This window comes from Glandiceps talaboti, chromosome 22 (genome assembly GCF_964340395.1).
Source record: "Glandiceps talaboti chromosome 22, keGlaTala1.1, whole genome shotgun sequence".
In the NCBI taxonomy this organism is placed as follows: Eukaryota; Metazoa; Hemichordata; class Enteropneusta; family Spengelidae; genus Glandiceps; species Glandiceps talaboti.
In genome coordinates this window covers 5,372,528-5,388,642 of record NC_135570.1, presented here as the reverse complement: position 1 = coordinate 5,388,642, position 16,115 = coordinate 5,372,528, and the positions used below count along the sequence as shown (strand labels likewise).

Sequence of the window (16,115 nt, the reverse complement as noted above, 5' to 3'; positions counted from 1 at the left end):
TTTTCAAGAAAAGTGTGTAGTTTTTATTAAATAGTTAATATAAGATGTTGCTGAAAAAGAAAAGATAAGAGAATTATCATTTAACAGGGTCAAAAGTTAAGTTGATTTCACAGGAGGGACAAAGAGGGGGTAACGGTTAGGGTCAAAGGTTATTTTGGGGTCTTTTGGGGTGAAAGGTTATTTCGGGTCATTTTAAGGTCAGAAGTTATTTTGGGAACAGTAACCTGGTACAATAATCCAACAAAATAAACAGTAGACAACAGAAAGACAATGTGAAGAAGCAACAGGCACAGAGAAAACAAGACTAAACATATAAGAAAACAAAAACAAAAACAAAAAACAAAAACAAAAACAAAAACAAACAAAAGCACAAAACAAACACATGAAAGAAGAACCCAGCAAAGTTCTTTAATTTGTATTCTATAAAGCCAAAACCATGCATAAATTTATCATCACTCAAACCTGAAATTAAGGTGTGACATAAAAAAAAATAATGAAAACATGTGAAATGTCAAATCAATACAAAGAGTACAACCAAGATGTGCAATTCCACTAAAGATACATAAAAAATGTACACATCATGTCATGTCATGTCATGCATTGGAAAGCATCATGCCACAAGTGCTTCAAACGGAAGAATCTAAGAGTTCATTTATGAAGCAAACAAGAGGAGAGTGACACTTCAGCAGCCAGCAGCCTTTTTTTTTGTTTCTCAAACCAAGCAGCAGGCACTGAAGTTGAAGGTTACTCTCACCAGTAAACACATAGAGATTGGTGTTGGCTACTTTGACTTTATCTTCCACTGGCCTCCAACCATGGGCTAAGTCCTGTCTCGTGGGGTCTTTAGGGGTGCCCATCTGTGGGTCTTTGGGTGGTGCTGGGGATGTTACTGTTGGTGTTTCCCTGGGTGGTGGCGATCTCATACCTATAGGTGGTTGGGGTCTTGTTGGGGTCATATCCCGAGGTGGTGGTGGTGATTTGAATGGTGCCATATCTGGAGGAGGTTGGGGTCTGGTGGGTGTTGGAGAGGGGGACCTCAACTGGGTCATACCTAGGGGTGGTTGGGGTCTAGCGGGGGTTGGGTCCCTAGGTGGTGGCGATCTTAATGTAGCCACATCTGAAGGGGGTTGATGTCTGGTGGGTGTTGAAGGAGGAGACCTCAATTGGGTCATACCTAAGGGTGGTTGGGGTCTGGTTGGGGTCAGATCCCTGGGTAATGCCATATCTGAGAGGGGTTGAGGTCTGGTGGGTGTTGTTGGAGGAGGTCCCCTAAATTGTGTCATACCCAGATGTGGTTGGGGTACGGTGGGTGTTGTAGGTGGTTGTGATCTCATAGGCACCACTGGACTAGGTGGCTCAGGTCTTGTGGGTGCCATGTCACTGGGTACTGGAGATGTTATTGGTGTCATATATCTTGGTGGTTGGGGTCTTTCTGGTACCATTTCTGTAGGCGGTTGTGGTCTTGTTGGTGTCATGTCTCTAGGTGGTGGGGTCACAACCTGGGTTCGTTGAGGTCTCATGGGTGCAAATTCAACAGGTGGTGGGGATTTCACCCATTCTCTACTTAACATTCTTGCAGGTGGTGTCCTAATAGGAGTAATTTGTCTTGATGGGGGACGGTCTGGGGAGGCCAGTACCCTGACAGGTGTTACTTGGCTTACCTTTGACTGAGTCAGAGGGGTAAATGCTGGTTCCCCAGTTCCAACTGGTGACTTTACAGGCTGAGTATGCAATAGGCCTCCACCATATTGTTGTGGTGGTGGTGGTGGTGGTGGTGGTGGTACACTTTCATAAGCCTGTTGAGGAGCACTGTTTTGATAGGACTGAGGAGTCCTATGTTGTAAGTGCTGGGGTGTACTTGGCTGAGGGGCACTGTTTTGCAATGGCTGGGTAGTAGCAAAGTATGATGGCTGAGGGGCAGGGCTCTGGGGACGCTGGGAGATACTATATTGTGGGGTGCCATATCCAGATGGTTGAGGGGCAGGGCTCTGAGGTGGCTGTGGGATACCATGTCTAGTTGGTTGAGGGGCATGACTCTGTAGGGGTTGTGGAGCACCATACCCAGATGGCTGAGGGGCATAAGTCTGAGGGGACTGTGGAGCACCATACCCAGATGGTTGAGGGGCAGGACTCTGAGGTGGCTGTGGGATACCATGTCCAGTTGGTTGAGGGGCAGGACTCTGTAGGGGTTGTGGAGCACTATATCTAGTGGGTTGAGGGGCCGGACTCTGAGGTGGCTGTGGGATACCATATCCAGTTGATTGAGGGGCAGGACTCTGTAGGGGTTGTGGAGCACTATATCTAGTTGGTTGAGGGGCATGTCTCTGAGGGGCCTGTGGAGCACCATACCCAGATGGTTGAGGGGCATAGCTCTGAGGGGGCTGTGGAGCACCATACCCAGATGGTTGAGGGGCATGGCTCTGAGGGGCCTGTGAAGCACCATAACCAGATGGTTGAGGGGCATAAGTCTGAGGGGGCTGGGGGGCATCATATCCAGATGTGTGAGGAGTACCATATTGAGATGCCTGGGGTGTATGACTTTTAGGTGGTTGTGGCAAACCATACTGTGAATGCTGAGGTGTACTCTGTTGAGAGTGCTGAGGGGTACCATATTGTTGAGTAACATGTTGAGGGGTACTGTATTGTGACTGCTTGGGAGTACTATATTGAGAAGGCTGGGGGGTATTGTTTTGATATGGCTGACTAAACTGAGTAGACTGGGGGCCATTGCTCTGCTGAGAAATACTATTCTGAATTGGCTGAGGGGTACCATATACAAACGGAGGAGGTGGAGGTGGAGGTGGAGGTGGTGGTGGCCTGGGTGGACTATCATCAGCTGTGGTTAATATGTAAAAAAAGACAAGATATAAAGAGGTAAACAATGAAGTTATGCCTTAATTACTACGATGTACAATTATTTCATTATTCTATTAATATTCAGTTAAATTATGCAATAAAACTTCATATCAGCAACAGGATGATTTTGATGATGACTAATATCAAACGGTGATTAATATGTGATTAATGTGATGACATCTATTAAGACAGATGACAATAACACGATAATGATGATGATGTTGGTGATGACAACGATGGCGATGATGATGATGACAATGGTGATGATGATGATGATGATGATGATGATGATGATGATGATGATGATGACGACGCCAACAACGACGATGATGAAAATGACGACGACGATGATGACAATGATGATGGTGGTCATAGTCGTGATGATGATGACGATGATGATGACGATGATGATGATGATGATGATGATGATGATGGTGATGATGATGATGATGATGATGATGATGATGATGATGATGATGATGATGATGATGATGATGATGATGATAATGAAAATGATGATGATGATAACGATGGTAACAATGGCAATGCAGACAATGATATGACAACAATACAGATGACAACACTGACAGCAATTATATTGTAGTGAAAATACTGTTATCTGTAGGTATGGCAATACTTTGAAACTGGAGACAGAAACAACATACACTATGTACGTAAGTTTTGAATTTCTTTCTAAGTAATGTTGTACCAATTACCACAAAACCAGTTGTCTGATTTTAACAGTTTTTACAGGACAATGATTGGTATTACTTTCAAATCTGAGAAATGAAAACCGTTCTAGTGCAACCTTTATATTATATTAACAGAAACTCTGAGGCTTATAAACAAATAAGCTGGGATTACATTAAAGCAAGATACAAGGTGATATTAATTTTAATACCATATACTGACGGGTTACAAATACACACACTAACACTACAACAATCATTAGAACACAGGTAATGGTATGAATCATGGAATCATGGTGTATACTGACAAAATATCATGCAAAATAACTAAGTTGATTGGAGTCTAATTTCCATATTGGGTCTAACCAGGTGTGCAATCATTTATCCTCCCTGGATAGCCTCATGTCAAGGCCAATGGCGTTGATTGGGAAGCCTAAGGTTGACATGGAAACCAAACTAAATATTATAATTCCAATGATAAAAATAACTAATCCCATATGTCCATCTTGGGGGTCAGGTCAGGTCAGGTCAGGTCAGGTCAGGTCAATATCTGAGCTTCCCCTGCTCCACAAGGAGATTTAATGCGAAGCACCAAGTATAACATCATGTACTAATTGAATACAATTTGGGGCAACTTGAGGTGCCTTGAGGTTCCCTAGGGAGAATATTTGAAGTCACCCTTTGTTGTTGGTTACAGGCTCAGCATTACAAAAAGTGAAAGGTCACCCTGTGGTGACTTTGAACTTCTGCAGTCAACAATATAAGGGCAAGTCATTCACCTCGTTATATATACCAGGTAGTGAAAGGATGTGAAACCACTAGTCAACTCACTAAATATGATTTGATCATAAGATTAGACATGTATGTACATGACATATGATGAGATGTAGTCAATGAAATATGATTATGATTATGAATGATAAACTCTGATATTAGTCTTCACTCTTCCTCTTTATCATATCACTTTAAAAAGTTAACAACACCTGCAACTAATTCCACTCAAACATACCCCAAAATGTCGTAACAATGGTATATTCCTCTCATCAAAGATGAGTGAGCATGACCATTAATTTTGTGGGATAGGGGTGTTCAGAATGAAGATATACACAACATTTTCTACAGTCAAGTAAATGTGGCAATTCAATAACTTTTTTCATTTCTTTCGGGAAGCAACAAAATTGTTCAGAAATCTTCTTTGCTGAAAAATAAAAGTATTAACATTTGTTTTGCGATCGATTAGTGGTGTTTACTTTATGAGAGGATAGTATCTTACCTCTGTTGTGTTGTAATAAAGTTATTGTTGGGCTGACTGTTGGAGGCAAATGCATAGTACCATTCTGTGCTGGTCCTTTGTTCTGTACACTCTCTGGATCGGTTGGTTTACTGTATTCAAACACTGGCTTTTCATCTTGAGGAGGAGGGGGAGGAGACCGCCATGCAAAACTTTCTGTAGGATCTGGTGGAGGGGGAGGTGGCAAATCCTGGAAAAAAACAAGCATTGGGAAAATCAGAATTTAATGACAGAATATCGGTATGTATCATATTATGGGATGTAAGTACAATATGCCATCTTGAATAAATGATGACACAATTCATGCAATTTATGAATATTATAAACAACAGAATAACGAGAAATTATTACATGCTTCATCTCTAGAATTGTTTTAGTCATCATATTCATATACTTACCTCCTCTTCTGACGAATCCTTTGCATAGTAGCAAAGATAAATAAATCAGAATTGACTGGTAAGAAATTTTAAAATCCAATTTCCGAATTTTGTCTAGAGGCCAAGTTGAGATTAGGATTATGTGTGAAAACAGTTGGACAACAAAATGTAGTTACTTTGGAAAGATAATTTGGAAGGAAAGTGATGTTTCAAAATATATTGTACAGTCCTATTGATTCTTGGAACCTAGAACAATATATTCCTGAGAAAAAATCAGGTGTCATTCTACAAATTTGTGAAATAAAGGTTAACATGTTGACAAAATCAAATCATATTAGAGTCCAATAAGGCCGGCAAAAAATGGAAAATAAAATATTGTCAATCTCCTTGAAAACATGACTGTGGACCCCAACATTTCTATTATTTCAAAAAGAACTGATGCAAGCTTCATACGACAGCATTTTATAAAATTTGAATAACATAGGAAATCGGTTCTGAGGTGCATTCACCATTGGCTGAAAATTGAAATAATTTACATACTTGTATGTTATGTTTTGGTTTTCCATTCAGTTCCACTTTAATAGATTTAAATTCTTTCTTGGGTGATTCACCACCAAATGGCTTCCAAACAGGTGCAATATTGAAATTTGCATCCCTCTCCTTATCATCTTTCTCTCTTGTGATTACTGGAGGCGGTTGCCCTGGTGACCATACACCTATATTTGACAAAGAGATGACATATTCATAGTACTACATTCTAGAATAAAACTCTTAGACTACCATGATTCAATGGTGCTTCTGTGATTATGAAAAGCAGTGATGTCAATGCAATGATGACAAGTAGATTTTATTCCTCAATATTTTTCTTCATGAAGCCGAGGAAAATATGAACAACATGAGGGGTCTTTCCACTACAAGTGATCAACAAGAAGGAATGAACCCCTTATGTCACCAATATTTTCTGGCTATACAGCCCTTCTGGTATCTTCTTCCATAGCTATATGAAGTACGATGGGAATACTCCTTATGGATGTGGCAATACTCAGAAGTTCTGAACTTAGTTTGCATTATTAAAATGTAGTTAGAATGATAGCATCTACTGGTATAAACTGTGACTCCACTTCACTCACTATTGCCTGTCTACTGACAATCTGTGACTCTACTACACTCATTTACTATAGCTTGTCTACTGCCTGAATCTGTGACTCTAAATTCATTCACTATCAATAGATAGATGTTGATAATTCACATAAGATATAAAATAACAAATCAAATCTTGCAGATTGAAAAGATGGCCTTGAACTTGGACCTAAGCAAAAGTAATGGTGTAATGACCCTGATTATATAACAGCCAGAAATCTCCTTAGAAGAGTACCTTGGATGATTTCAGATGACTGCTATATATGCAGGTTTGATGGCGCATAGAAATGTGGAAAAAAGTTGTGTATGAATAGGACACAATTTTTCTGCTGCTGCTGCTGCTTACAAAAAGATTGCATATAAAACTAAAAGAATCATTCCTGCAAGAAGATAAAGTGGTTTAACATCCTTTGTGGCATATCAAGGGCTTTTGACAGACAACGGACACTTGCTAAGTTACATCTCCCTCAGTTGGAAGTTCTACATGACACTTTCCAAGTGAACTTTCCCAGACAGGCTCCCGTTCATACACCGGTAGTTTAATTTTGTTTTCATTTTTTTCAACAACACACGATACAGTACAAGTTCTTGTTTTACTGAGACTTTTCAAAGTAGGGGAGAGGCATTTGTGCTGGCATGAGTCATGAATTTCAGCTTTGTAGTGTTCTCCACTTTTCAAGTCAGAATTATTCATAAATTCACTCAGATATCGAAAACTATTCAACAGTATAATAGTTCCGCCATCCTAAGTTGTGACCCTGAAAGACCTGCAACTTTTTCCCTGGGAATCAGCAACTTAGCAAAAATCCACTGTAATAAGGTCTAAATATAAATTTAGACCCTGGTGGATTAGTACCCTTGTAATGCCATGTCCAGATACACAGATTAATACAAAATGGCAGCTATATACCTATGCTACATCTACAAGCGAAAAAAGGATGATAGATGATAATGCCTGTAAGTTGTGGAATTGAGACTGATGCAAGCTTAGATTAAAGTAATTGTAGTGCTGTGTATATCATCAATTCATTGTACAAACTTACCATGGTGATCAAGTACCATACCCTCCCCTGAAACACATAAGTTGTTGAAATTGAAAGAAGGGGTAGGGATTAGTATATACATGGCCCTTTTATGCATTGTTGGCATTATTCCATCTATATTACTACATGTCCCTGAAGTTCAACAACAAACACTACTTTGGCTTAAAATAAACCGAGTTTCTATGCTTTTTCATTCCTGAGTGGTTTGCAAATACAAACTGTCATAGAATAAAAACTATTAATACAACAATTAAAACTGAGCTAATCAAATTGTAATGTCTTAAGAATAATGATCATTATCTTTAGTTACACTGGATAGTTCTTTATGCAGACAACATTCGTCTCTCAAGCATTAAAGTGAGGGCCATTCCTCATGGGTTCAGTGTTAGTGCAGGAGGAAACTGGTGTGTCCAGGGAGTACCTTCATTGTTTCAGTATTTGAGTCGAAGTCCTGTAAATTAGATCTGATACGATGGCACCATCTTTCTGATCATAGATGACACTAGACATTAAGATATGTCATGTTGTTCCATCCTCAACAACCTTGATCTTTCATGAAACGGGTTGGTCGATGCATGAGGGCGCCCTACTTTTTTTTAAACAGACTTACACGACACATACCTGGTTTTGGTTTAGGTGCCGCAGTCAACTTTGGCACAGTTGATTGATAGGAGAGTCCAGCATCCCCACTGTCATTCATTCTCAGCAGTGATGGTGATGTTGGCTGAAACGATGATGGTGAGGTAGGGTCTTGGTATGTGTTTTGTGGTATCGCTGCAGGATTGATTTTGGCAACTGCAGCACACTCATCTACCAAATCTGAAACACAGGATGTCAGGCAATGTCATTTTTTTAATGTCCATGTGTCAGTCTACATCAAATAAGTATTGGTCATGTACTTTAATTTGCTGGTAGAGATCAAATGTGTTGTTGGTCAACTTCAAGAAAGTGTGTTACTTAAATTGAAGTTGCTGTCAGTAATATTGAAATAAGTACATGTACTTATCAAATTGAAACATGCCCACCAAATTACATCATGGTCAAATTCCAATTGTTTCTTGTTCATTGAAATCAATTTTCAGTTGCATTCAAGAAGATTTTCAAGTTGGTTTCAGATGTTTTTCAAGAACTACTGATAGAAGCTGTAGACTGTAAGATATGTCGAGTCGATCCGCCCTCACCGACCTCTATTCACCCAATGTGTGAGGGCACCCCGTCACGGCATACCTTACAGACTTATCAAAGTTTTTGTTATGCCATATTCAATTTATCAGAAAGACAAATGATTATATAGTTTGCCCACTAGGAGTGCTGTTCACAAGAAACTTTGCACTGGAAATGAGGGCTATGGCCATTAAGTAGCTTCCTTTGAAAAAAATCACCATTATGATTTCCAAGTGTTTCTCTGCAAGAGTTGGTTGTAGTATCAACCAGTGAAAACATGCTACCAACTTTCTTTCAGACAAAGGCCCTCTATGTGAAAGAGGGGCCATGTTTCAGATTACATCATTTGTAAGAACTCAAGAGTTGTTTTAGCCATATTTAGTTGACTGGTTTCTGTACTGCCACGTGATTTTAGCCCTAATTATTCCTCAAGTGGGTCCATCCTCTTATGAATGTACAGAAATGACTGCACTGTGGGTAACCAGAATATGGTATATTCAAACTGCACTGTGGGTAACCAGAATATGGTATATTCAAGCTGTTTTTAGTCATAATCAAGTCGCTATTGGTCGAATTGAAGTTGCTGTTCATGATAGCGATGTACACATGCAGATACTGGCCAAGTTCAAATTGTCATCGAGTATACATAGGTGATGGTCAGCTTCTAGTTGTTGTTGAGTGTCAAAGTGTACAATTAAATTGGATTGCTTTGAGCAGTCCATGTCTTGGTATATAAATGTGCCAATCCCATCTGCTTCTCAACTATTATTTTAATTTTCTAATCTCACCACAGTCTAATCTTGTTATCATTAGGTTATTAAAGTAACATACAAATTATAAGAACATCCTGTCAATACATTTCAGTAGTATTTACAATAAAAAAATATATCTTATCAAAAATACGGGAAACAACTTTATTTGCTGTTGCGATATCAAGTTTAGATTTTGCATCTGTTTTGTCCGCAACAAAAACATCATAGAAGCTGAAACTAGTTGACTCAAATCAAAGAATAACATGCCAGACAATGTGCATTGTGATAGTGTATTAATAGCCACAATGAACAAATACAGGAAGCAAACAGTGTTAGACGTATGAACCACACACACACACAGTGTTAGACGTATGAACCAGACATATATATAGAGGAAACAAAAACTGCATATGAACCAATCAGAGGACTACCTCGTTTGTCCCACAATGCATGCTGTTTCCTTCGTAGTTCAAACAGGACTTCCCCTTTGATCCTTGTAGGGCTTCCATTTGCTATGCCTGTAATGGAACATGACATGCCACACACAGGGTAGATAAATTGGAGAAGGTTTTACCAGTCCACGGGATAGCAAAGTTAGACTGGCAATACACAGTGTCACATACTATTAAAATCTTAAATGATTAATGTTGTACAGCTAACTTATATACAAAAAGTTTGAATGCTTTGAATATTCCCTGCAGATATTCTTTGACAGAGGATCCTCTGTTAATTTGATTTTTAAAAATGTTGTCAGTCAAACGGCTAAAAATTGGGTATAATTGTTGTAATTCACGATACAGTACGGAATCCAGGAACACCAAATTTTGGTGCATTACAAGAAATTGCTGTGTGTCAGTGGTGTGTCAAGTTACAATGTAAACTGGCCACCAACATAATAAAGACATTGAAGAACACCAAATTTCGGTGTGTAACATTACTAACAAGGAATATCTGTGCATCAGTGGAGCATCACATTGGCTGAAGAGGACAAGCTGGTCACCACACAATAAGGGATTGAGGTACTCCAAGTTTTGGTGCATAACAAGAAATTACTGTGTGTGTCAGTGGCATGACAAATTGGCTATAGACAGTACACTGAATTCTGTATAGTAGATTCTGTTGCCACTTTACTATGGGAACAAAACAAATCATATGCTTTTTTAATATTGCAAAATCTGTATGGACACTGTGTATTGTTGGATCTTCAAAAACTACCAATTCTGACATAGGGTTGGTGATATAATTACAGGTGATACATACTGCGGTGTATAGCAAGGAATAACTCTAACGGAAATTACCAGTGTATTTAGCAAAGCATGGAATAAACACAGGGAAGGAAGGTGCAAGGATTAACACCAAGATACCATTTACCCAAGGAATGCACAACATGTAGTTGGGAAATATCAGCCATTCCGATACAACACAGAAGCTTTCAGGAAATGCAACTTTGGTCTAAGTCACACCAGGCAACATAACGACTATACCACAACATACATACCAACTTGTTTTCAAAATTCTAGCCATAATCTAATCGCTCACTAACTTTTCTGTCTAATTTTTAGTATTATATAAATTAAGAATATGAAAATTCCCAGTTTTATGTTAATCTTTGTCTCATATCAAAATAAAGCTGATCTTCACGGGATACATTACTACATATCTATGTCTGTTATATTACAAATTTTACACTACATACGATACAATAAGGCACATGATAAAATTCAAGGTTAGGACAAAATCTATCTTAATATATTCATCCAAAATTATATATTTGAAATAATCCTCAGAAATTTATTCCTGGGTGATTCCCTCATTCCATAGGAAGCAACAGACATAATACACAGCACTGAAGCACTTCATAGAAAGGAGATGCTAGTAGACAAAGCAGAGAGATGCTGTATGTTCTAGATAGCAAGAATGGTTCCACATGGAACTGACCATCCGGGCAGGAGGATGCCGGACCATAATATGTACTATTTGCTGAAATCTGAATACTTGAACAATTTGTTTTATCATTTTTCCTACTTTACATACACTTCTGGTGTTATCTATACATTATTGCCTATCTGAATGAATACAGTGTCTACTAATGGCTGCGTCTAAAACACCACTGTTCTCCATCATTGCCTCAAAACTGACTGACTGACTGTATACCCTCTCATAAAACATTACACCGGGTATAATCATATAACTGACCTACACACATTCCTGAAATTGTTGATTTACAGAGGTAATTAACAATTTCACCTGTTCCTAAATAGCTTTTTGTAAATATCAAGAAGTTTAAACTGAATTCTTGAAGAAAGCTGATGCATTAAAAAATCCAACCAAACAAAGTAGAAATTAACTATTTCTCCAGTTCCTAAATAAAAATTTTTTTTTTAGAATATCAAGAATTTTAAAATATATTCTTGATGAAATCTGTATAAACAATCAACAAAACATAGTGAAAATTAACTATTTCACCAGTTCTTAAATAACAGATTTAAAAAAATACCATGACATTTTGAATTCTTGATGGAATCTATACAAAATATTCAACTAAACACAGCTACGCCTGATAGAGCTGTCATCACACACATAGGAATGTAGTCTGTACAGTACTTTTCACTCTCAGCATTGCATTTCAAAAAGGTTATGATAGGGTGTCATAATAAACCCTATATACATATTCTTATCATGTTTCACTTGGATTAGCAATCATACCGAATCTATTAGCTTAGGGGATGAATGTTTCCATCAACAAACGCTATATTATGTAGACACAGTAATCCATTACTATGACTAACTACCGGTATATAACTGTACACAATGTGACTATTCTAAAAGTAGCAATGCAAATGCAATCTGATCTACTACATGTGTAACCTTTTACATCCATAAAAAATTTGAAGTTGTGAAGGTTTTTCAAAACTTTTAGTCCTGTAATTTCTTAGGTAGAGATAACAATATTGTATTTCTTTTATAGATTAGATACTGAACTCCACCAAATAATTGATAATAATTAAGATATTATTCTGCAATATTTTTATTTGTTCAGCCGAGGAAAATACATGTGATCCGAGAGGCCATGTCACTACAAGTCATGACTAAACCTTTAGGTCAGTAGTATTATCCACAATTTCAGCTGAATAAAGAAAAATTTTGAGAAAAATTTAATTATATGTGCATATGTATAATCTAAGGGAAAAAAAATCCAAAAAAGAACATCTGGCTAATATTTTCAGCAACGCAGACTCCATGTTGTGATGTAGGACAAGCAGGGTGTAAATCCTATATCTTTAGTTTGAACACTTTCAACTTGGCTTACATGTGGTAGAACTACTGATATACTATATACAAAGTTTACATATCAAGTCTAATAATACATTTGCAAGCAGCTTGGAGTATCTGCTGTACTTTCAACATTACAGATCACCTTGCAACGAGGAGGCCTGTAATTTCAACCTTACTTTGGCCTTTGCAAAAACCTGAAGTACAGAAGAAAATATTTACACGCCAATTTCTTTCATGCATTACCAGTTTGCAGAATGCAAGAGACAGATATGATATCTCATATTCATAATTCAAATACGATACATGTATAATGTGTCATATGGCTTACAGTATCATATCACCAAATGAAAGTAAACTTGTCATAAAGTTTTGAACATGACATGTACACAGTAAGCTTGAGTATCAGTGTCATGTACATAACCCAGTACAGTAGCACTATGGTGTATGTAGTAGTACTGTATTACATGTATCTTGTTTACAATTTTCACAGTTCCAAGTCAGATGTATTACCTTCATTGATAAATCAACACTTTTACAACAATTTAAAAGTCACTATGGACAACTTGCAAAGTTATCCTCATTCATTTTTTAATTTTGAATCGTTTCACATGAAATAATAAAGTACATGTCTGATATTCATACAGGCCGAAACTAATCAAGGAACTGGAATACATTGCACATGTAACCACAATTATGAATTTTAATACTCAATATAATAAATTTTATAAGTGAAAAGTAAACATAATTATCTTATCTACACCTACGGGTACATGAAGGTAAATTCAAGTAAGTACAATAATTTGAGAAATTTTTTAAATGAATCTTTGACAGTAATTTAAACAAGACCATATTTTATGTATTGGACATCTGAACATCAAAGATCTTCAATAAAAATCTGAAGGCATATGTGAGTAAATATTTTGGCCACACTAAGAGTAACATTATTTCCATTGTACCTAACATCTCATCTAGTGAAAGACCACCATTAAGAAATCACTGGGTTTTTTTAAAGTATGTGTTGATATTTTCAATCCTAGCAACATTCTGCCTTGGTGAAGTCTTACACTTATGTGTAAGTAAATAAACAAAATAGGAATGCATTGGTTGTAATCTTACCTTTCCTTGGGCTGCTGGGTGACCGTATCTCTGGATGTGAACTTGGTGTAACTGGTGGGCTGAAGGCACCTGGGTCTGTGTGAACAAAAATTAAACCACCATTGACTGACAAAGTTACAAACATACTAAACACAACTGTTGATCTTGTCATCCATAACTTCTAAATCTCTACATATCACTTACTTCTTTCTCCAACCAGTTTGAAAATGTCAAAAGTCTTCAAACTCTTAAACTAGATTCAGTTTACATCTGGAAAAGTACTACGACTGCTATACATGAACCATTAACATTATTAGGAAATAAAACTTAGCTCATCAAAATTTAGACCTGCCGTTACAAGAGTAGCTCTCTACAGAAAGAAAACCCTCTAACCTTACTAATCTAGGCATCCTTCAACGTCATAGTCGTGTTGCCTCTGTTGTTTTTCACTTACAGAAATGTTCCAAATGCTGTGACCCGATTCAAATATTTATTATTGGCATTTTACCAGACATCCTACCGTTTTAATAGGAGATTGAATTTCTCCATGACATGCCTTGTTAATAAGGTAGTGCTTCGGGGTACATGCAAGGTGACATTGTGACCTCTAAACTTTGACCTATCAGGTCATGCATGTTGCTATGGAGTTAAAACTATTCCTATTTCATCAGTATCAAATATGTTTGTCTAAGCAGAGGAAATGATCACTTGAAGAAACTATCTCAGAATCTATACTCCAGATCTACACAATGATAATCCTGTCTGCATCTGTTGTATACTCTCTGACACAAATATTCATTTTGGCAATATTGAGACAAAACTTTCTCTCACTTACAGTTTGGGTACAAAGAAAAAAATACATGTTTTTTATATTTCTTAATCTTTGACGTTTAAAACATTTCAACTATATTTTTTAAATAGATTACAAATATTTATAAACATCACATCAATGTTTATATTTTTTCTTCTAAACTCGTGGAAAGAATAATTGTAGATACAAAACAAATGAAAAGCTAACAAGGTTTTCTTCCGAAACTACATTTTTCATGTCAACACCACAATATCTATATCAAATATTTCCTGATTACGTTTACTCTACGTTCAAATTATTCACACAGCTGGAATGATTTATATTTAGAATAGTGGTACATCACTAGAAATTCTATACCCTGACCACTACATGGCAATTTCTTTAACAAGACTTTAATGATCAGATTTTAATGTCCCTCAAACAATTCCAACTGCTTTCATTACACAGGAATTCATTTAGTAGATGACTTCTTGTAATAACCAGAGTGGTCACAAGAGGGCACACTTCAAATAAAACTGACAGATTCGTCCTGTAGTTAATACAGCCCACAATTAAATACCACTTTCTTTTCAAGGTTACTCTAGTTATATAGCTGTGACTGTGTGTACCCAAAAACATCACTTCTTACTTACTTAACATTATTTCTTATCAGATAAAATACTGCAAAGTGTAAAACTATCTGGCAGTGCCAGGTTGTTGTAAGTAATACAGTTAGCATTATATCAATTGCATGCTTGCTCAATGCCATAGTTAATTTGGACAACCGCAGTTCATATACAAGTTCTCTTCGTCCACTTCAGATTGAGAAACTCACATGCTTCAAACAAATCATTCGTCTTTCACCAATATCTCACTGGATGTGACAGAATGATTAAAATTTGCTGGAGATGTTGAGTAACCGCAGGTGCAAAAAGTTTAGCTTCAATATATGTAATTCATATGTGAATTATGGCACTCATATTTTCCTTGGCTGAACGCAGAAAAATTTGGGGGAATAACATCTTAAAGTAAACTGAATTTGAAGCACACCATTTACATCCCATAATATGCGAAGTACGTCATAGCATACAGAGTCGGAGGAATGTCACTCAAATGACCATTTACAGAATACAAATAAAGATTACTAGTTTTAATGTATTTTGAAGTCCATGAAGCATACTTTTAGAATAACATAAAACTTGGTCTGACGTTTATAGCCATTTTTAGTACTCAGTTATTGCAGATGACTGAAGTTATCATTTCGCACATCTTGAAATGTACTCAGAAACTTCAATGATCTCAACTGAATAGACATTATACTGTAGGGTATTCACAGTCTTATGGTTTTACTATTAGTACAATGAAAATTAACAAGGCTCTGAACATAACTGCATTCAACATCAACATTGAGATCATGTACATGCTACATGCAGCATGGGATCGAAATAATCTACAGATAGCAATTTGGTCAATTATATATTAATCTTTACACAGTAATTGTTACATTATCTATTAATCTTTACACAGTAATTGTTACATTATCTATTAATCTTTACACAGTAATTGTTACATTATCTATTAATCTTTACACAGTAATTGTTACATTATGCTTTATACAGTAATTGCTTAATTATATAAGCTG

The 16,115-nt window shown here is 37.0% G+C and overlaps 1 protein-coding gene across 16 annotated transcripts in view; it reads right to left on the bottom strand.

Moving 5' to 3' along the window:
- The window catches only part of LOC144451989 (uncharacterized), a 148,205-nt gene that overhangs the window by 73,422 nt on the left and 58,668 nt on the right, over positions 1–16,115 (bottom strand). For 9 of the 16 annotated variants that reach the window (XM_078142944.1, XM_078142935.1, XM_078142937.1 and 6 more), the window contains 7 exons: positions 13,705–13,779; positions 9,744–9,830; positions 8,018–8,215; positions 7,397–7,423; positions 5,754–5,929; positions 4,819–5,026; positions 755–2,836 (listed from right to left, as the gene is read on the bottom strand). In XM_078142944.1, coding sequence (XP_077999070.1) covers positions 755–2,836; positions 4,819–5,026; positions 5,754–5,929; positions 7,397–7,423; positions 8,018–8,215; positions 9,744–9,830; positions 13,705–13,779 — 2,853 coding nt within the window. The remainder of the gene's footprint in view (positions 1–754; positions 2,837–4,818; positions 5,027–5,753; positions 5,930–7,396; positions 7,424–8,017; positions 8,216–9,743; positions 9,831–13,704; positions 13,780–16,115) is intronic. The other 7 variants (XM_078142949.1, XM_078142950.1, XM_078142951.1 and 4 more) reach the window with 3 other exon arrangements.